We start from the raw sequence: 23218 nt of genomic DNA, 5'->3' as shown, positions 1-23218 counted from the left end.
ATGCACCCATTGGATTGGACTCAATGGAAATGCATGGGAGAAAAAAAAAACCCGGAATCCACATTTTACTTCTCAGGCAATGTAACACGAGACTACTGCATTAATTGGGGACCATCAGAGCAGCGTGGAATATGTGTTTCGAGTACATAACGGCAGGATCAATAAACGCGATCGATATTTGGAATGGCGATCAGGAATTGGAATAATCTTTTTGCAGAACATCTGATGTGAGGTAAGGAATCTATTTTACCAGTCTTGGGGTAATCAGAGTTTTTTTCACAGCGGATCACAACGTGTCTCATATGTGTTAGCGCCAGGCAGGGCATAGATAATTGATTTTTCAACCCGCTTCTCTAGCGTGCATAAGTACACATATACTATCGATAATCTAGCGTTTATTTGAAAACGATTCGCAATGGATCACGTTCGAAATATAAATAACTTCTCTTAAACCACTATTCGTGATTCTGCCTAGAGCCGGGACTCGACAGTGCGCGTTCGCTCGCATTTGATGTTTCACGTCAACTCCAGCTGGAAGGGAGGGGCTGAGCCCGATACCCCCCACCTTCAATTTTAAAAGCTATGACAAACGGGGTGTAAACTCTGTGAGCAACGGTTTTAATAAATGCGTCTAACATGCTTTACATCCTCGCCATTCCATTCATGTATGCCCATATAATATGCTCAAAAGGAAGATATTGATTGAAATATGTACATAGTCTATATATAAAAAATACATTGTAATTAGGGATGCCCGATCATGTTTTTTGCCACCGATACCGATCATCTATGAGCCATATCGGCCGATACACTGCCGATACCGATTGTTTTGTTATAGCAGCTGGCAGTATTATACTGTAGGTCTAACACAGGCATTCTCAAAGTCTGGACTCCGGTCCAGATCCGGACCAAACCACAACTGTCTCTGGACTCTGAGCAAATGATACTTTTCATATGTATTATCTGTATCATCTGCGAGACAACGCAACGAGTACAAATTCTCCGCTATCAATAATGCAAGCAGCATCTTTGCATGTCCGACTCCACTGTGTGTGTATGTCTGTCTGTCTACTCTGCTTTGGTCCAATCACATTCCCCCACCCAGTCTGCGAATCAGAGGCAGAGTAGGGCAGGTCTTCACGGAATGCTTGTTGTCTCTTCAGCGAGCTGGGAGTGTACCGGGGGTTGCTCAATGTGACGGAGTGGTCCGTCTCGTCCAGCCCTATGAATTTCATGACTTTTCATGTGATCGCCTTAGCCTTCTGACTATCACGGTTATATGCACGGTGCTCTCTAAAGTGGTTTGTGTCAGCAGCCGTTTGTTTTTAATCTGCCTTTTTCTTTTTACTCCGCGGTAAGCTTAACAAACTCTCCATGCTCCTCTGGGTGATGGGACTTCCAAGTGTTATTAAATTAGTTGCGTTGAAACTTCCCACAAGGTATTTTATCCTGGCATACATTGCAGATGGCATTTGTTGCATCTGTCTCAGACACTTTGTAATAGTTCCACACCACCGACATGTTTTAGGATAGTTAACATGCGACAATGACACCAACTCCGCTGAGAATTGGCTCATGTTTTTAGCATCACCGATTGGTTTTCGCAATCGGGGACTAGAAAGCATTATCGGAATTCCCCAATCTCATATTTATACTGAATATCGGCCGATACCGATCGCTGGCCGATCGATCGGGGCATCCCTAATTGTAATCGTATCTCCTGTGCTGGCACAAGCACTACCATAGCATGGAGTGGAGAGATAACACACAATACATATAATATCCCTGTTTTTCAGCATTTAGCTACAGGCATGGATACATTGTATCATGTAATGATAAATAATGGAATAGTAACGGGCGGGTGTTATAAAATAAGAATGATCTATTGTCCCAGAGGGGAAAATGTACTGGGAACATCAGTGATGCATCAGTCTGCGATAAGTGTAAACAAAGAAAAAAGATAATATATATACAATCATTCATTCAGTTAGTTAGTAAAACGGACTTCAGGCAAATATGAGTATGACAATACATAGAGACGTACAACCATAATACATAAGTAGGTAATAGTGTTGTCAAAAATATCGAAGTATCGATTAGGGCTGCAACGATTAGTCGACATAATCGACGACGTCGATTATAAAAAATCGTTGACGAGAAATTGTTGCGTCGATTAGTCAAAAAAAAAAAGAAAAAAAAAAAAAATTGGTGCACTACCTATCTTTGTGAGAGTGGCTTCTCAGGGTTCCAGACAACATCATAACATGATGATCCCATAGCAAATTTTGGACATTGAAAACATTGTTCCCCTGCAGGAGATGATGATCAGACTAGACACACAATACGCACTCCTCTCACTCACACACAGCGATCAGAGTAAGACACACACATACACACTCCTCTCACTCACTAGGGCTGCAACTAATGACTAATTTGGTAGTCGACTAATCTGCCGATTATTTTTTCGATTAGTCGACTAATCGAAAACCAATGTAAACAACAACAACAAAAAAAATGATTTTTTTTTTTTTTTTTTTTTTTTTTATTACCTATCTTTGTGAAAGTGGCTTCTCAGCTCTGGTCCAGCTGAAGACAGAGCAGAGGAACAGATTGGACATTGAGCATGACCTCAGAGTTGCTTGTCTACCATCACCCCAGACTTTGAGACTCTTGTCAGGACCAAACAACAACATCATAACATGATGATCCCATAGCAAATTAAAATAATGACTCATGAAACATTTGAATTTGGATCTTTAAGCCACTTTAAATGAAAATGTATTTGAAGAACAATACAGCAATCACTCATAACAAGATAAATAAATTAAATAATACAAATTAAAGTGGAAGTGTACTTTAAATAACTTTTGTTTGCTGTGTGTGAGAGGAGTCTGTGTGTGTGTATGTGTGTGTGTCTTACTCTGATCACTGTGTGAGTGAGAGGAGTGTGTGTACTGTGTAATTTGTGTGTGTGTCTTACTCTGATCGCTGTGTGAGTGAGAGGTGTGTACTGTGTAATTTGTGTATGTGTGTGTCTTACTCTGATCGCTGTGTGTGAGTGAGAGGAGTGTGAATGTGTGTGTCTTACTCTGATCGCTGTGTGTGAGAGAGAGGAGTGTGAATGTGTGTGTGTCTTACTCTGATCGCTGTGTGTGAGTGAGAGGAGTGTGTATGTGTGTGTGTCTTACTCTGATTGCTGTGTGTGAGTGAGAGGAGTGTGTATGTGTGTGTGTCTTACTCTGATCGCTGTGTGTGAGAGAGAGGAGTGTGAATGTGTGTGTGTCTTACTCTGATCGCTGTGTGTGAGTGAGAGGAGTGTGTATGTGTGTGTGTCTTACTCTGATCGCTGTGTGTGAGTGAGAGGAGTGTGTATGTGTGTGTCTTACTCTGATCGCTGTGTGTGAGTGAGAGGAGTGCGTGTGTAATGTATTGTGTGTCTAGTCTGATCATCATCTCCTGCAGGGGAACAATGTTTTCAATGTCCAAAATTTGCTATGGAATCATCATGTTATGATGTTGTCTGGAACCCTGAGAAGCCACTCTCACAAAGATAGGTAGTGCAAAAAAAAAAAAAAAAAAAATTAAATAACGTTTTTTTTTAATGACTAATCGACGCAACAATTTCTCGTCAACGATTTTTTATAATCGACGTCGTCGATTATGTCGACTAATCGTTGCAGCCCTATCACTCACACACAGCGATCAGAGTAAGACACACACACATACACACTCCTCTCACTTAGGGCTGGGCGATATAACGATAAATATCGCGATATATTTTAATAATCGATATCGAATATCGAAATAAAAAAAAAATCGATTTTTTTTTTTTTTTACCTGCAACAGGGCAGTTTTTAAACCAGAGACCGTGGACAGACTTGTCTTTCTTGCCTGCAACTTAAAGTAATGGCTTTGCTTGTCCAAATGACAATACTGACCAAATTCAGATTTCTTTTTCTCTTGTCCATTTATTTAGTTTGCCTTCTAATTTAAAATACATTTTGAAACCGTCTGTACACAGTAGGCTATGTGTGCTAGCAGAACTAGACTCCAGTCACGAGTCACAGTGCACATGTGCGGTGGTTTGTCCACCAAAAAAGCGCCAAAAGATCGAAAATAAACTAGCAGAGCCAGAACTGTTCAACTCCTCTGGAGCCACAGCCAGCAGAGAAGCCGGTTTACTTTAGCTTTTAAACCAGCTGCAGCCTGAGAACTGGAGTGTGAGGGGATGTAACACTAAAGATGGCGGCAATGACAAAGAATTGCTGCAAAATAAACATACATCTGTTGTTAAAAAAATATATATATATGTTTTTTTTTTTTTTATACTTATAACAATTCGATAATTATCGATATCGAGAAATAAAATAAAATTATCATATCGTTATCGCGATATGATTTTTTTCCATATCGCCCAGCCCTACTCTCACTCACACACAGCGATCAGAGTAAGACACACACACATTCACACTCCTCTCTCTCACACACAGCGATCAGAGTAAGACACACACACATTCACACTCCTCTCACTCACACACAGCGATCAGAGTAAGACACACACACATAGGCGCCCACTTAACAGAGCAGACGATGCATGTGCTCCAGGACTATTGAACTTGGGGGAGCAAGCTTGTCTCTTTGCTCCCTCACTTTTTGATCATATCATATGATATAAATATCCCCCCCCCAATATATAAATCTTATCTAAGCATAACTACGTAATTTCAATCAAATTAATAATACACAATGACACTTAATAGCAAGTTTTTAAGTTTCCAAAGACTGCGACACCCCCCTGTCCGATATGGTTTGATCCAGCCCCCAGCAGACAGAGCGGACGCGCACTCCAGTCTCACAGCGCTGCAGGCAGCCTCCAGGTGTAAACTGATACGCAGGCAGCGTGAACACTTTGTCACAACAGCAGGATCTTCCACTAAGTAAGTTCAGTTGTTCGAACAAACTATTATGTTAGACATCATCTTTACTATTGAGTGGTATAACTTCTACCACGCAATACAATAAAATTGTTTCCTGGTCCGAAATGCCATCTGGTCAATAATAATAATAACAAAGTTTCCCTCTGGTTGGCGTTAGCTTTAGTGCTAGCCGCTAGCTAACGTTGTCATATATCTAGATATGTGGTGTCGTCAGCTGGATAACGTTGACTTCATTTGCAAATTTTACCGTTCGCTATGGCAGACGAGCAGGGCCGGATTAACGACGGCCGCGGCCCGTGGGCCTTTAGTGACGAGGGCCCCCCCCCAATTTAATTTTTTTTTATTTTTTTTATTATAATAATAATGCAATAAAAGTCTGAAAATGAAGGGATTATGTCCATGAGTGTCATTTTTAGAAATTAAGGCCTGCCTCTTATATAAGCCTCTCTAATAAAGGCCTGGTGCTCTTTGCAGCTGAGGTAAATAGAAGACCCGTCCTATATTTGAGGATTTACGGTAAATCAAGATGTTCAATTATCTTAAGGTACAATACCTGAAATGAAAATGTGTGTGTGTGTGTCCAGCCAACCAGGTAACATGGCAGAAAAAAGAAAGAATACAGACATCGGAGCATTTTTCAGTACACCAAAACGCAAAGTAAGAACCCTAGTAGCCTAATAGCTCAAAGACTTAAAGGGCGGGCTCCACAAATAATGGATTGCACGGTGTTAATTGCACCCTTACTTACAATTCATTATGAATTGTAAATGGGGGACCCTGATGTAAACAAAACAAAAGTCTTTTTCTGGTCTGCATCCCCTTAACAATTGTGTGTATTGAGCCGTACTATATTGTACCCATTCTGCAATATGTTAATTCCATTTTTTAATATTATTATTATTATAGTAATTGGCTATCATACTGCAATATAAAACTGAGTTTTATAGTGAAAAGAGCAGCTTTATTAGTCAAGATTGAAGGCTCTACATTGCAGGAAATTGCACGTACAGGTTCATTAAATGAAAAAAATATCTGCCGTTTGCCTGTCAAAAAAAAAAAAAAAAAAAAAAAAAAAAACTATTTCAAAAAAAATGCACCCCCACTTTCAACTATAACTAGGCGGCCATGCACACACACATACACAAATTACACAGTACACACCCTCTCACTCACACAGCGATCAGAGTAAGACACACACACAAATTACACAGTACACACACTCCTCTCACTCACACAGCGATCAGAGTAAGACACACACACACACACACGGACTCCTCTCACACACAGCAAACAAAAGTTATTTAAAGTACACTTCCACTTTAATTTGTATTATTTAATTTATTTATCTTGTTATGAGTGATTGCTGTATTGTTCTTCAAATACATTTTCATTTAAAGTGGCTTAAAGATCCAAATTCAAATGTTTCATGAGTCATTATTTTAATTTGCTATGGGATCATCATGTTATGATGTTGTTGTTTGGTCCTGACAAGAGTCTCAAAGTCTGGGTGATGGTAGACAAGCAACTCTGAGGTCATGCTCAATGTCCAATCTGTTCCTCTGCTCCGTCTTCAGCTGGACCAGAGCTGAGAAGCCACTTTCACAAAGATAGGTAATTTTAAAAAAAAGGGAAATTTTTTTTTGTTGTTGTTTACATTGGTTTTCGATTAGTCGACTAATCGAAAAAATAATCGGTCCAATTAGCAGCAATGTTGTTGAAATCTCTCTCTCTCTCCTCTCTCATCTCTCTCTCCTCTCTCTCTCTCTCTCTCTCTCTCTCTCTCTCTCTCTCTCTCTCTCTCTCTCTCTCTCTCTCTCTCTCTCTCTCTCTCTCTCTCTCTCTCTCTCTCTCTCTCTCTCTCTCTCTCTCTCTCTCTCTCTCTCTCTCTCTCTCTCTCTCTCTCTCTCTCTCTCTCTCTCTCTCTCTCTCTCTCTCTCTCTCTCTCTCTCTCTCTCTCTCTCTCTCTCTCTCTCTCTCTCTCTCTCTCTCTCTCTCTCTCTCTCTCTCTCTCTCTCTCTCTCTCTCTCGACCTAAAATCTCCAGCAGCCTCTCTCTCTCTCTCTCTCTCTGATCTAAAGATAAACATCTCGTATAGTACCAGAGAGAAAGAAGCTGAGGAGAATCAACCTGCAAAAAAAGCAAAATTTGTTAAAAAAAAAAAATTATAATAAAAATAAAATTATAATTTTTTTTGGTATTGAAAGTATCGAAAGTATCGATACTTTTCAAGGTATCGTATCGAAGTCGAAATTCCAGTATCGTGACAACACTAGTAGGTAAACTAATTTCAAAAAGCTTCATATTGCACCCTGCCCGAATTAAATTACAACAGATTAAGACTTGGACAAGAAAGAAAGAGGTGACAGCCCACTGTTAGGTGGCACCTCAAAGGAATCAACCTCTATTATTATTTAGGAGAGCGATGGATGTAGGAAGGAAGGAGAGCTTGTAGCGGTTGCTGTTATATCTACTTGCTCTGAACTGTCTCCCTGAGGGAAGAACTTCATATTCGGGATAAAGATTATGAGAAGGGTCCTGTAAGATTCTGTGCCTGGCTGACCACTACTTTATCGAAGATATATTGGAGTGACGGATACTTGGTGTTTCCGGTCACCTTCATCGTTGCTTTCACTAGCCTTTCAATATTTGACTTACACTGTACTGTGACTGTGAGCGTACCAAACCACGCCCCATCTCATCAGGCTTTCTAGGACAGCTTTATAAAATGTGGTCATGATCGCTGTGCTCACACCAAACAGTCTGAGACTACGGAGGAAGTGTACATAACATTTCAGTCGATTATCCATGTGGATTCCTAGGTATTTATATGATGCAACCTGCTCTATATCACAGTCGCCAATTACCACAGGGTCATGTACTCGCCTATTCTCAGTCCTTGCCCCACAATGGTGGAATGAACTACCCACCCCAGTTAGGACAGCCGAATCACGTCCAATCTTTCGCCGTCGACTAAAGACGCACTTCTTCAACCATTATCTGAATAAAAAAAAAAAAAAAAAATATCTAACCCTAACTAACCGTACTGTCATGCACTTGTCCTAATAAACTAACCTACACTGTAGCACTCAACACTTTGATGAACATTGTTGCTCAGCTGATAGAGTTGTGCCCTTCCTGATGGCTTGTCGTACAGAACTTGTAAGTCGCTTTGGATAAAAGCGTCAGCTAAATGACTAAATGTAAATGTAAATGTACTCTCACTTCTCTGGGGTCATAGATCATCTCTTTGGTTTTGGTGGTATTGAGATGAGATGATGTCTCCCACACCAGACCTGAAAGGAGTCGATCTCTTTAAAGTAAGTAGAGGGGCAGTCGCCAGCCTTCAATAGGCTTAGAATAAGTGTGTCGTCTGAAAGTTTCAGGACATGATTGTTAGGCTGACTGCTGCTACACTCATTGGTGTACAGTGTAAATAGAAGAGGGGAGCTCACCGCACCTTGAGGCACCCCGGTGCTGCAGAATTTGACCTCAGAGAGTGTGTCATTCACCTTGACTTGTTGTGTCCTGTTGATAAGAAGAGAATAGAACCATTTGATTATTGAGGGGTTTATCCCCAGGGTTTGAAATTAAGGGGGGCTTAGGGCAAAATGCCCTCGAAAATTTAACAAATGCCCTCGAAAATCAGTTAAGGGGGGCAAGAAAAGCCCCCGACACTTTGCACAGATGTTTAGCCCTTAGTATGCACTAGGTATGGGCATTTTAAAGAAAAATCCAGATCGATTGATCACATGCTATACTCGAGTGATCGTGTATTACTCGAAAAGGGAAAAGAAACTTTAAAAAATAAAATGTATATATATATTTTTTTAATTTTACTTATTTTTGTTCATTCACGTATATGTTTAACACTTTGGGTGCCATGGGTTAAATTCATGATATACCATAGATTGCCAGCTCTATTTGTCTATGGAGAAGTACCCCTTCTTTGCAGGGCTATAACTTTTTAAATTCTATTGCTACATTGCCATTATTAGGGCCCATTCAAAGTCCTATATGTATTGTTCATTGTGTAGCAACGTTAAACTTTTTCATTCACATATTCATAGTAATGAATAGTCTAATGTATAAGTATGTTTTCATCTCTTTCTGCAGCTTTCTCCAGAACGTGATCTATAGCCCCAAATGCATTATATTGATGATGAAATACAGTTTGATGGCAATCGGGGAGATATAAAAAATGTCAATTGGACGTACTTCTAGAATGATCTACGTATGATCTGATGATGACCGGATGGGCGGGGGATCGTTTATAATTCCGTGGGCAGCGTTATATCATTCATCTAGTGTGGGTCATATGTTCATCATAACAGTTTATATGGAACACGTTCAAAAATAACGCTGAATCTTACCGGATCTTCCTCGCGCCGTTGGACGATCAGCGTGGTGTAGACCGTTTTCGATTATGGGATGTTTATCCTGATGAACCATTTCCAGCTTGTATAATACTATATACGTCCAAATCATGTTGTTTATCGAGTTATTGGCAATGGATCGCTATATATTGTGACGAGCCAGAGTGCCGGCAGCCAAACAGAGTGCCCGGAAGTAATATGGTCGACCAGCACAACCTCCACAGCACTTCCTGTTTGGCGATTGCGCCGATCGGCCACCAGATGGCGCTCCTGAACCGCCAGAGAGCTCAGTGGGTCCTCCTGGTGGATCTCAGGCCAGCGGAGGGGAAATATGAATCCGATCACAGATTTTTGAAATATTGATATTAAAGACGCTGTAAAGCGTCCTTCTGCAACTTGAGCATGGCCGGGAATGACGCTGTAAAGCGTTTCCCGGCACCCAAAGTGTTATGGAAACCAACAAACACTTATATAGTGAAAAAATATGTAAAATAAATAAAAAATTACCTTTTTTTCATAAAATATTAATAATTTCGATTCCCCCCCCATTTTTCTCATAGCTACAAGTAATCGATTACTCACGCCCATCCCTAGCACTATGCACACGCACAGTATAATATGCATGTAATAAATAGTTTGTTAATAAACTGTGTTACTTGAACATTTTTTACTGTGCTCCTAAATTTCTTTGTGTGCTCCTAAATTTAGATTTATCGGCAGATATTTTTTATTAAAATTTTATTTAGGAGCACATGTGCTCCTTGGGAAAAAGGTTAGCGTAGAGCCCTATATATGGAGACATTAACATTACGTTATCAAACATAGGGATGAGACTGTAAAAAAAAGCGTCAACAATGTTTTATAATCTTTGTTAATTTTCATCATAAAAATTCTGTGCCCACAAAATAAAAAAAAGCCCCCGATAATCAATTAAGGGGGGCAAAAAAAGCACTGGATTTTAATTTTTTTTTAACCCTGCCCCATACTCTTCACTCTTCATACTCATAAGCTTCTGGACAAGCAGGTGAGGATGAACAATATCAAACGCAGAGCTAAAATCTGCAAATAGCACCCGTTCGCCGTTATATTATTTCAAGATAATAAAGTAGCTATAATGAGTCAATAGATAAGAAGCAGTAATGGCATGTAGGCTCAGGGATTAAATCAAAAAGAAATCTCCTGACTGACTTTTTTTCAGGCCAAGTCATATTCTTATTTTAACACCCACTGTATTATTTTTTTTTTTTAATAGCGTTAGCGTTTTAAGGGAGCCTACTTGTAGAGCCTACTGTCCTGACTGTGACTATAGACCCTACTGTTGTGGTTGTTGTGCCAGGCAGGGAGGCTGTGTGCTGGAGAGAGCGAATGCAAGTCTTGTGGCAAGTTACTGATTGATGGCGAGCTAGCACCCTTTTCCCATTACTGCCACACTGTAATTTCTAGGGCTGTCTTAAATACTTCGAAGCTTCGTTCGATGGGCATGGGATTCGAATATGAAAATAAAATTCGAATGTATATATTTTGGTGCAAAATCAACTCTGCCTCTCTTTGTTAACTACAACAAGCAATGCTGTTTGTTATTTAAGATGAGGTCGGACTCGGCACTGACAGATTTGTGTTCATTGTGCTGCTTTTATAAAGCCTCAAATGACGGCTTACAATATTTCATGAAAGCAAAGTAGGGCTGGGCGATATGGCCTAAATATGATATCACGATATTTTCTGACCTTTCGGCGATACACAATACACATCACAATGTTTTTCTTTTTTTCCACAAACAAATCATTATGAGGCTTACCAAGACAGTATTTGAGTTTGCAAGCTAACATTAAAGACAAAATAAAATACCCATGCATTTAGCATTTTTATATTATATATTAGGTTTAGATGATTGGATTATTAGATTATATATTGCATATATTTAGCAATGAGATATTATATGATTTAGATATGAAATATGATGAATTGAAAAAGGGGACCCTGATGTAAACAAGACGAAAGTCTTTCTCTGGTCTGCATCCCCTTAACAATTGTATGTATTGAGCTGTACTGTACCCATTCTGCAATATGTTAATAAAGTTTTAAATCAATCAATCAATCAATCAATCAATCAATCAATCAATAGCATTTTAATGAAACTACTGAATATTTGTATGTCTCTAAATGTTTTGATGAATTGAAAATAGAGGACCCTTATGTAAAAAAGCCGAAAGTCTTTTTCTGGTCTTCATCCTCCAGTCTAGAGCCATATGAAATCCGTTTTATTTTTTTCCAAATTCCATTTTATTTTTTTCCAAATTCCGTTTTTTCCGTTTTAATATTTCAGAATTCTGTATTTTGCTTTGTACGCTCATTTTACCATCAGGAATAGTGTCTAATAAGTGGGAATGAATAAATGTCCACAATTTAATAAGATATAACAGTCCATTTAATAGGGCCATCTTAAATACTTTGAAGCTTTGTTCGATGGGCATGGGATTCGAATATGAAAATAAAATTTGATAATTTTTTAAAATTATATATATTTTTGCTAAATCAACTCTGCCTCTCTTTGTTAACTACAACAAGCAATGCTGTTTGTTATTTAAGATGAGGTCGGACTCGGCACTGACAGATTTGTGTTCATTGTGCTGCTTTTATAAAGCCTCAAATGACGGCTTACAATATTTCATGAAAGCAAAGTGTTTGTCTAAGATTTTAAAAGGTTTAAACTTTACAGCACTGACAAAGTTGAACAAAATGCTGTACAAGTCCCACAACATAAAAAAAGGTAAAAAAAAAAAAAAAAAAAAAATTATAGTGGATTCCCATTTTTATTGCTCAATTCCGCGATTCCGTCCGCGATTCCGTGATCGCGGATTCCATATGGCTCTACTCCAGTCCACTGTTGTTGTATTGAGCTGTACTGTATTGTACCCATTCTGCAATCTGTTAATAAAGTTCTCATTCATTCAATCATTCAGCCGGCAACAGAATCATTTTGATTGACAGTCGAGTCTGCCAATTACGTCACACCGCTTGCACCCGCCCTGCTGTTCTTAGCACCAATCGGCAAGCGCTATTCGTTTTTTACTTTCCAGAAAGTCCTCCATTGATTTTGACGAGAGCTCAACAACAACGGTAGCTCCCCGCGGTCGACGAGTCAGATTACCAGCACACCGCAGCATGACTAAACGAGGCATAATGATTTTACTAGAGCTGCCGCGGTATTGATATTTTCCTTACCGCACAAATTTGCGAAATATTTCCTACCGCCGCGGTTATTACCGCACAGTGCGCACAAAAAAAAAAAAAAAGTTTGAATGCATTTTTTTTTTTTTAGTAGTCTACTCTTATAGCCTGCCTCTAGTCTAATGGCGCTTTTCCACTGCATAGTACCTACTCGACTCGACCCGCTTTAGGCACCTGGTACTTCGTTCCTTTTCCACTGCAGCCAGGTACTACTCCGTTTGTCTCCGTGTGGGGATGCAGGCGGTGCCGCTCGCTTGTGTACACTGAAAGCTCCGTGGGCATAGCCAATTAGCCATGTCCGAGGGCTTGCAGCAAGCCAGAGTTTAACACAGTTTAAATCAATCAATCAATCAATAACAACATTAACCATACTCTCGTTGCGTCTATTCTGCCAAAGCTAACGTTACCTCTCATTGTGTATTCTACCAAGCAACCCGGGTTTAACGTTACCTCTCGTGTATATCGGCTGACGGTAGTATTAGGCTAATAACAACAACAAACGACATCAGCGATCTTGTTGTGACACTAAACTCTCCGCTCGGTGGTAAATTGGGTTGATGTCGGTTTTGTTTCGTCAATAAATAAGGCAGAATACACAGTGAATCCATTATTTTTTGTTTATTGCACTTGGTTCTGTCGCAAACAAATCCTGAATGAAATGCATCCTTAGCGAGGCAGTAAAGATGGCGGCGTTCTGTTTTTGTTCAGAGCCTCCAAACTGTGACGCGTCTCTCTTCTGACCAGTCAGTGGTCTGCAATGTTTCACATGACTTTTCTGGTACCACTTCTACCCAATAGGGTCGCTTGGAACCGAGTAGGGTATATCTGCAAAGCCGCAAGCCAACTTTATTATTATGATAAAAAACAGCGGTAACGCGGTATTCAGCCTAACTCTGCGGTGAGCGTGATGCAACAGCGATACCGCGGTAATGCGGTTATCGCGGCAGCTCTAGATTTTACTGCAACGAATGTTATAATAAAAGCCTTTCCATACATCTGTCTGATTGAAAACTTTATTAACAGACCGCAGAATGGGCACAACTCGGCACGGGCTGAGATATGAATGAGTAATGCTTGCTATCTATGTCGTCCTCGGACGTTGCTATGTTCGGGTAAATACGCTGATGTTATTGAACGTTAGGGATGGGTACCGAATTCGGTACTTTTGAGGTACCGAACCGAAACACGTCGGTACTACCGAGTATCGAATCAAGTGAGAAACCGAAAGAAAAAAAAAAAATGATTTTTTTTTTTTTTTACTTTTTTCTTTTCATGTCAACGTTCACACGCACAATATATGCTTACCTAGGATTTGACTTGATTCAACAACAAAGCAGTCGGAGCAATGACAAGCCGAAAACTGTCTAAATTGTAGTTATTTGAAGTTTGGATTTTTTTTTTACGACTGAGGTAGGTAAATTAAATTTCTTGAGACTAAAGTACAGAAAAAAGGTACCGTTGGGTACCGGTATCGATTCACAGGTACCGGTACCGGTATCAGTTCAAATGTGAAAGGTACCCATCCCTATTGAACGTGTAACTATATAACGTTAATGCCACAAAACGAATGCGTTTGTTAATCATAAGTAGTAACTTTGATGCAGTAGTGTGTGTGGGGGCGGCGTTGTTCAAAAGTTTGAACGTGTGGACCAGATTGACGCGACACAATCCTCTTGGGCAAAACATCACGATATCCACGATACGTTAAAAAAGTGTATCGTTAACTGTACCCGATATTTATATAATATCGTCATATCGCCCAGCCCTAAAGCAAAGTGTTTCATTTGTCTAAGATTTAAAAAGGTTTAAACTTTACAGCACTGACAAAGTTGAAGTGCTGTACAAGTCCCACAACATAAAAAAAAAGTTCACCGCACCTTGAATTTGACGAGAGTGTGCCACAGTCATTCACCTTGACTTGTTGTGTCCTGTTGGTAAGAGGAGAATAGAACCATTTGATTATTGAGGGGTTTATCCCCAAACTCATAAGCTTCTGAACAAGCAGGTGAGGGTGAATTATAGGGTGAATTTTAGCAGAGCTAAAATCTGCAAATAGCACCCGTTTGCCGTTATATTATTTCAAGATAATAAAGTAGCTATAATGAGTCAATAGATAAAAAGCAGTAATGGCATGTAGGTTACTCACCCTTAGAGCTGCCGCGATTACCGCATTACCGCGGTATCGCTGTTACATCACGGCCACCGCAGAGTAGGCTGAATACCGCGTCACCGCTGTTTTTTATAATAATAATAATAAATTACCCTCCTCTCGTTGGGCTTGCGGCTCTGCAGATATACCCTACTCATCTATCGAGGTTCCAAGCGACCCTATTGGGTACCAGAAAAGTCACGTGAAACATTGCAGACCACTGATTGGTCAGAAGAGAGACGCGTCACACGTTGTAGCGTCATGCAGTGTGTTACCACCAATCGGCAAGCGCGTATTAGGTTTTTACTTCCTGAATGTCAGATCATCACAACACGGCTAATAACGTTAGCTTTAACTCTCCGCCGGAGTGGACTATCATCGCTCCTCAGGAGTACTAAACGAGACATAATGATTTTACTGTCTGCAACGAATGTTATAATAAAAGCCCTTCGTTCTATACACTTGTCTGATTGAAAACTTTATTAACAGACCGCAGAATGGGACAACTCAGCACGCTCTGAGCAAAGAAAGGAACTGAGATATGAATAGAGTATTGCTTGCCTTGCTATTGTCCGGTAAATACGCTGATGTTATTGAACGTATAACTATATAATGTTAATGCCACAAAACGAATGCCTTTATTATAAAGTAGTAACTTTATAGTAATAATAATAAGAAAGGGTCGGGGGGGTTAGGGGTAACCACCCCTGCCCGCGACACCGAGTGAACGGCGCACGACCAGATGGGAAACTTCGAATCCGTGTTTCACTTTCAATAACTAATGCGTGCTTGCCGAATCCCAAACAATATTCATGCTGCAAAGTCATCCTCTAAAAATAGACATTTAGACTAGAGGCAGGCTATATGCTATAAAGAGTAGACTACTACTAAAAAAAATGCATTCAAACTTTTTTTTTTTTTTTTTTGTGTGCATGCGGTAATAACCGCGGCGGTAGGAAATATTTTGCAAATTTGTGCGGTAAGGAAATAATCAATACCGCGGCAGCTCTACTCACCCTACTCAGGTACAGTGGGCTTTTATTTTATTTTATATATAATCTTTTTCCTCCTTCTTTTTCCATTTTTCTCCATCCCAATGTTTGTCGTTATGCCAATTCCCAATCCCCTTCCTGGTCGTTGCGCACTATACCCCCTACCGTCTGTCCGGGAGGGCGGATCACATGCTTCCTCCGACACATGTGTAACCAGCCCACCGCTTCTTTTCACCTGGCAGCGCGGACTCTCACTGGGGGAGAGTAACGTGTGGAAGGAACACACTACCTTTCCTAGATCCTTCCCTTGCTGTGCAGGCGCCCCGGCCGAACTGTAGGAGTCGCTGTTTACAATGACCAGGACCCACCCTCGCCGGCTTCCCACCCGCTAACACTGCCAATTGTGCTAGTATGGACGGTCGGCCAACCCGGAAGCACCACAGCTGGATTCGATCCCACTGTCTCTGTGGTGGTAGACAGACGCTTAATCCGCTGCACTACCCGGCCGACATAAATTTACTTCATGGCTCATCTCCTATTATGGCTATTAAGTTAGGTGTCGATGGTGTCAAAGAGGCAACTACCCATGTGACCTGAGGATACTAGTAAAACATTTTGAAATATTCAATTGCAAAATGGGCTGCACGATAAAAACGCAATCTCGATTCATACATGTCATCTATGCAATCTCATTTCTAAATGACAATTCTGATGTATTTGCATTTGCATCTAAATGGAGATTAGTTGCATTAAAACACTCGCTCCTATTCCCCTATGCATTCACGTCACAAGACCCCACTGCCCCCCCCCCCCCCCCCCCCATCTCATCAGTCTACGAGAAGCGGTTCTCACGGAGAGCACGGAACATCATCAGAGATGCTTCTCACCCCAACAATGGACTGTGTGTTCACCCGCCTGCGGGGTACTCGCAGCCTCCCAGGCAGAACCAACAGGACCACAAATAGTTTCTTCCTCTCAGCTGTCAGACTACTGAATCAAAACACTACTTAGCCCACTGTACCTCACTGTATACCTGTGTATATAGCAGGGGAGGAAATTAGGCCACTTTACTCGCCAATTGCGAGTATTTTTTACGTTTGGCGAGTAATTTATGAAGAGCACTCGCCAGTCTGGCGAGTACTAGTAATTACAAAAACAAAAAAATCATTCTGCAATCTGCTGATTCGCTCACTGGCACAAACCGAACTCTGACTCCCCCCTTGATTCCTCCCATTTGCGCCACATAATAATCAGACCATAACCAATGAACATCATCGTTGTACAGATGCGCTCTAAGCTCCTCCAATGAACACTCGTTTTCTAGAAGACGCCGCCCATCTAGCGGAAGTGGACAGACCACTGCGCGCAGACCTACAAACTCCTGCCACCGGCAGCCGGCTTGACAACGTAGACAAACTTACAAAAACACATCAGTGGATGAAAATAATTGCATGTAGAGTCGTCGCTTTCGGATATCAGTGCGGTCTGACATGGGGGCGAACAACAGCACGCGACGCGTCTCCTTCGAGTCGGATGAGAATGACCAGCATTAGCCGGCTAGCTACCTAGCATGTAACAAGCTACCATAACGCGCATTCAACATAGTGGACTATACTGAGCGGCTTTGCTTAAATGCAGCCGAGTGACATTTTATTATTACCGAGTTTCCCCCCATATCACCACTCGCCCATATGCCCTTCACAACGGTGATGTTGTCATATTTGGCATTCAGAATACACCTGCTGAACCCCTAGCGTTGTCGATTCAGTTCCAATGTATTGTCATCTTACAGCACAAGTACAGTACAACCAGAATACATTTGGCATACAACCAGAGTGCAAATGTAACAAGTCAAGTTCAAGTTGTTTTATTTAGCTATTACATTACAGTGAAATGCTTGGTTCTTTCACTGCCCAACTCAGTCCAACCTAAACCAGCCCTTATTAACAGATTGCAGAATGGGTACAATACAGTACAGCTCAATACACACAATTGTTAAGGGGATGCAGACCAGAGAAGGACTTTAGTCTTGTTTACATCAGGGTCCCCCATTTCAGTCCTGTTTGCTTAATGCCTTGTCCACTTCCTCCACACTCCAATATGCCCTTCAACCCTGCTCCTGTCAAACCTGCTCTTTCCATTCCCTCCATCATGTCCCCCCTTTCTGATGAATATTTCCTGCACTTAAGAGTCAGACACACATTCCTAGTAGTTGAGCTGTGATGAATGAATGAATGAAAACTTTATTTAACAGATTGCAGAATGGGTACAGTACGGCTCAATACATGCAATTGTTAAGGGGATGCAGACCAGAGAAAGACTTTCGTCTTGTTTACATCAGGGTCCCCCATTTTCAATTTATCATTCAGTATAACCTAGACCAGCCCAACCCAGCATCTTTCACTGCCCAGTTCAGCCCAACCCAGTCCAGAATAGTTCCCTCTTTCATGTTAATATGTGATTTAATGATGTAATATTTTGAAGAGTAGAGACAGTGTGATTAATTTACTATGATTGAAAATCAATTTAGACGAAGACGTACAAAGAAGTAATTATCACAATTAGCGATTTTTTTTGTCTGGTAAAAAATCTATTTGGCTGGTAAAAAAAATCAGATACCAGCCAGTTGGCTGGTAAGCCAAAAAGTTAGTTTCCTCCCCTGGTATATAGCCCATAGTTTATGTAGATTTTTATTTAAAATTATTATTTATTTTATCCTCACCATTGCACTTTACTTTACAGATTTATTTACATGTGTTTTATTGCAACTCAGAAGAAAATAAAGGGAAAAGACAACCCGTAACCGGGTCTGACCGCACTACAATTACATTTTCATATCATAATATCATAACGCTAAGGCTGAGACTCACTTTTTTTGCTGCCGGTAGAACATTGCGTATGAATTGGAAGAGCCGTCGCGTGTCACGCTAACCCTTCGAGAAGCTTTGTGGTCCGGGCGTGAACTTTCCATAAATGTGTCTCTATAAATCCATTTAGTTAGATCCAGCACTGAATGTATCTGGTGAAGTGATTGTTATCAAAGTCAACAACTATTAGCATTAGTTATTTCCTGGTTGGTGTGATTACGGATGTGATGTCAAATGAATGCCACACGCTCAGCCTAGTATGACTTACGTTACGTATGACTAAAGCACGTAAGGGCTTACACTAAAACAACCCATAGAAATGCATTGGAGGTTGTGGTTTTTGAAAAAGAAAATGCCAACACATGAATGTACAAGAGGACTGAGGGGCGATCAGCACATTTGCAAAAATGTATGCAAAAAATAAAAATCACCTGTGGCAGGGAGGGCGACGCACAAATCACCATAATCAGCCTCCTACTTACTGCCACACCTGCCCCCCACAGAAAGCTGCTGGGAGTGATGTATGACATCAAAAGAGCAAAGTAATTTATTGTGCCCTATTGAGCTCAATAAGATTACATTATTTCAAAGAATAACGTTACATTAATTACATTACTTGAACAGAACTTGATGCTCATCTGTTTACTACAGACCCAGTGTCAGAACCATACTGAATACCTCTTCACCTACGACTAGGGTTGGGGACCGTTCACATTTCAACCGATACCGGTACAAGTACCTGGGAATCGATATTGGTACCTTTTTTTCTGTACTTTACTCCCTCTCTGTAATAACAATTTTTATTTCAGTTGTAAAACTAACGTCTAAAATTCTAAATTAAATTTCAACATAGTTATCACACCACACAAACTAAAACCCCTCCCTTCCTAGTCCGGCAGAGTGGTAGCCCCTTTCGTGACTGCGATGCAAGCCAGGTACCCAGCGTTCCATTAGGGTTTCACACACACGCGGCAGGGTTTGAAAGCTTGGCGTTGCTAATAAACATTTTAAATAATTTTTATAAACTGGTCAACACTGCATTATTTCCGGCGTTGGGTGCATGATGCGCATGCGCTGTGATCACAGCTCAGGCGCACCAGGCAGCCAAATACGGAAATACAGCCGTTTTGAGCAGTGTTGACCAGTTTATAAAAATTATTTTAAATATTTTTAAGTGGACATCACCCCGCCTGTAAAGACTATTGTGGACATCTACAGACAACACTACCCCTTAGTAGCTAAGCTAACACAGTAACACTAGCTCCAGATACAGAGGTACCAGATAAGATAACACAGTAACACTAGCTCCAGATATAGAGGTACCAGCTAAGATAACACAGTAACACTAGCTCCAGATACAGAGGTACCAGCTAAGATAACACAGTAACACTAGCCCCAGATACAGAGGTACCAGCTAAGCTAACACAGTAACACTAGCTCCAGATACAGAGGTACCAGCTAAGATAACACAGTAACACTAGCTCCAGATATAGAGGTACCAGCTAAAATAACACAGTAACACTAGCCCCAGATACAGAGGTACCGCTAAGATAACACAGTAACACTAGCTCCAGATACAGAGGTACCAGCTAAGATAACACAGTAACACTAGCCCCAGATAGAGAGGTACCAGCTAAGATAACACTAACCCCAGATACAGAGGTACCAGCTAAGATAACACAGTAACACTAGCTCCAGATACAGAGGTACCAGCTAAGATAACACAGTAACACTAGCTCCAGATACAGAGGTACCAGCTAAGATAACACAGTAACACTAGCTCCAGATACAGAGGTACCAGCTAAGCTAACACAGTAACACTAGCTCCAGATACAGAGGTACCAGCTAAGATAACACAGTAACACTAGCCCCAGATACAGAGGTACCAGCTAAGTTAACACAGTAACACTAGCTCCAGATACAGAGGTACGGTACCAGCTAAGATAACACAGTAACACTAGCTCCAGATACAGAGGTACCAGCTAAGATAACACAGTAACACTAGCTCCAGATACAGAGGTACCAGCTAAGATAACACAGTAACACTAGCTCCAGATACAGAGGTACCAGCTAAGATAACACAGTAACACTAGCTCCAGATACAGAGGTACCAGCTAAGATAACACAGTAACACTAGCTCCAGATACAGAGGTACCAGCTAAGATAACACAGTAACACTAGCTCCAGATACAGAGGTACCAGCTAAGATAACACAGTAACACTAGCTCCAGATACAGAGGTACCAGCTAAGATAACACAGTAACACTAGCCCCAGATACAGAGGTACCAGGCAGCTAAGATAACAGTATTATTAGTAAGGAGCTGAATAAACGCACATGTCTCTCTCTCTATACATAGAGTCGCACCAGTTTCTGACCTAACGTCACGTGTTCAGTTTAGCAGCTTGAATGAATGAATGAAAACTTTATTTAACAGATTGCAGAATGGGTACAATACAGTACGGCTCAATACACACAATTGTTAAGGGGATGCAGACCTGAGAAAGACGTTTGTCTTGTTTCCATCAGGGTCCCCCATTTTCAATTCATATAGACATTTATGACATATTGATTGATTGATTGAAAAGTTTATTAACAGATTGCAGAATGGGTACAGTACAGTACATCTCAATACATACAATTGTTAAGGGGATGCAGACCAGAGAAAGACTTTCGTCTTGTTTACACCAGGGTCCCCCATTTTCAATTCATCATAATTACACATACACAACATACATGACATTTATGGCATAGGGGCATATAGGTATTTAGTACTGATACATTTGTGACATAAACGGTATTCAAATATACAGTACTGTTAACCCTAGATCCCGACAGAGTATATTATGATGGGGAGGGGACTGTACATTAGGAGGGGGTGGGTGGGTGGGCTTAGCTTAGCTTGTTAGCTGCTCCAGCTACCTCTGGTCAAGGCCCAGTCTGGTGGAAAAGTGGCAGAAACGCCCAACAGATCAGATGTGCGGTCAGTAAGCTGATTTTACTGTAACTAAACGGAGAGGTCGACATGAACCTACCTGTGTTTGTTTCCTGTGTTGTTCTGAACGTAGCAGAGTCCAGCAGCGTCTCCTGCTGCAGGTGAAGCTCCGTAATGTAACTACTTGTTAGAAGTAGCCGGACTTCTGGCTCATTCCCTCTGGAAGGTGGTGACAGTAAACCAGGAGACACTTCTCTCGAGGACTGGGCATTTATTTGGGTTTGCAATGTTGACAACAGCTCTCTATTCTTAATGTTATTGACTAAAGTTACAGACAAATAAAGTTCTATCGTTCCCGCTGCACTCTCTGACCGCGCATACATCCCACAATGCATCACTCTGTCTTCTTCTTCTTCTTCTTCTTCTTCTTCTTCTTCTTCTTCTTCTTCTTCTTCTTCTTCTTCTTCTTCTTCTTCTTCTTCTTCTTCTTCTTCTTCTTCAATGGTTTAATGGCAGATCGCGACCACAAAAGGCGCATAGATATCTATGCATACCGCCACCGCCACATACTGAACAATCGAGAACCCGATAAAGAAAGGAAAACAACAATAACCAAACAATTTTATTTTTTATTTAATTAAATATAATTCAATTAAAATCAAATCATACCCCCCAAACCAATTGAAAACACAAACACAATTGTTAAGGGGATGCAGACCAGAGAAAGACGTTTGTCTTGTTTACATCAGGGTCCCTGTTGTGTATGTCATAAATGTCGCTATGAATTGAAAATGGGGGACCCTGATGTAAACAAGCCAAACGTCTTTCTCTGGTCTGCATCGCCTTAACAATTGTGTGTATTGAGCCGTACCGTTTTGTACCCATTCTGCAATCTGTTAAATCAAGTTTTCATTCATTCATTAATTCCCCCATTTTCAATTCATAGTGACATTTATGACATACACAACATACATGACATACAGGTATTTAGTACTGTTACATTTGTGACATACACGATATGCAAATATACCATACTGTTACCCATAGATCCTGTAGATTAGGAGGGGGTGGGTGGGTGGGAGAGAAATATACATACGTGGGGAGATAATATATACATACGGTGGGGAGGAGACTGTACATTAGGAGGGGGTGGGTGGGTGGGAGAGAAATATACATACGGTGGGGAGAGAATATATACATGCGGTGGGGAGGAGACTGTCTATTAGGAGGGGGTGGGGGGGTTTGGACATTTACGGTGGCCAGTTTCGAATTGCAGCCTCCCGTAGGTGCTCTTTAAGAGCGGTTTTGAATGTGGGTATTCACATTCCTTTACAGCTTTGGGTAGGGCGTTCCACATTGATGTGGCATAATTGCGAAACGTTTCAAGTTTCAAGTTTCTTTAATAGTTGTCATACAGAAGTACAGAATACTTTCATACAAAATGCTTCTTACTGTTACGCTCCAGAGACTGTGCTAGACAAGATAGTATCAAACATAGTATACGTGTAATTTAGAAGAAGAAAAAGAGGTCACAGTGTTCGGTATAGACATATGTACAATGTTCTGAGTTACCATATAATATACAATACTATGCAGTGTACTAATGTACAGTACTATCTAGTGCAAAGCAGAAATGGGATGAGGTACAATTTAGGTACAATTTACAGTAAGGTGTACGAGTTGTAGTGCAATCCTTCATCAATAAATATAAAGTGTGGGGAGTGGGTGCTACAGT

At 40.8% G+C, this 23218-nt stretch overlaps 1 protein-coding gene across 4 annotated transcripts in view; it reads right to left on the bottom strand.

Annotated features, from left to right (window-relative positions):
* LOC311238426 (uncharacterized protein) overlaps window positions 1-21832 on the bottom strand; it is a 41345-nt gene extending 19513 nt beyond the window's left edge. For 2 of the 4 annotated variants that reach the window (XM_084326485.1, XM_084326486.1), the window contains exon 1: window positions 21584-21832. Coding sequence is in view for 2 of the 4 variants with exons in the window: in XM_084326484.1 (XP_084182610.1) it covers window positions 8395-8442 (48 nt within the window). In the remaining 2 variants the exon portion in view is untranslated. Of the gene's footprint in view, window positions 1-8394; window positions 8463-14418; window positions 14470-21583 lie in introns of all 4 variants that reach the window. The other 2 variants (XM_084326484.1, XM_084326483.1) reach the window with 2 other exon arrangements.
* Window positions 21833-23218: the final 1386 nt, after the last annotated feature.

This window comes from Notolepis coatsorum (genome assembly GCF_963971535.1).
Source record: "Notolepis coatsorum genome assembly, chromosome: 12".
Classification (NCBI taxonomy): Eukaryota; Metazoa; Chordata; class Actinopteri; order Aulopiformes; family Paralepididae; genus Notolepis; species Notolepis coatsorum.
Note: the sequence above shows the minus strand (reverse complement) of the source record. Positions and strands in the feature narration are given on the sequence as shown.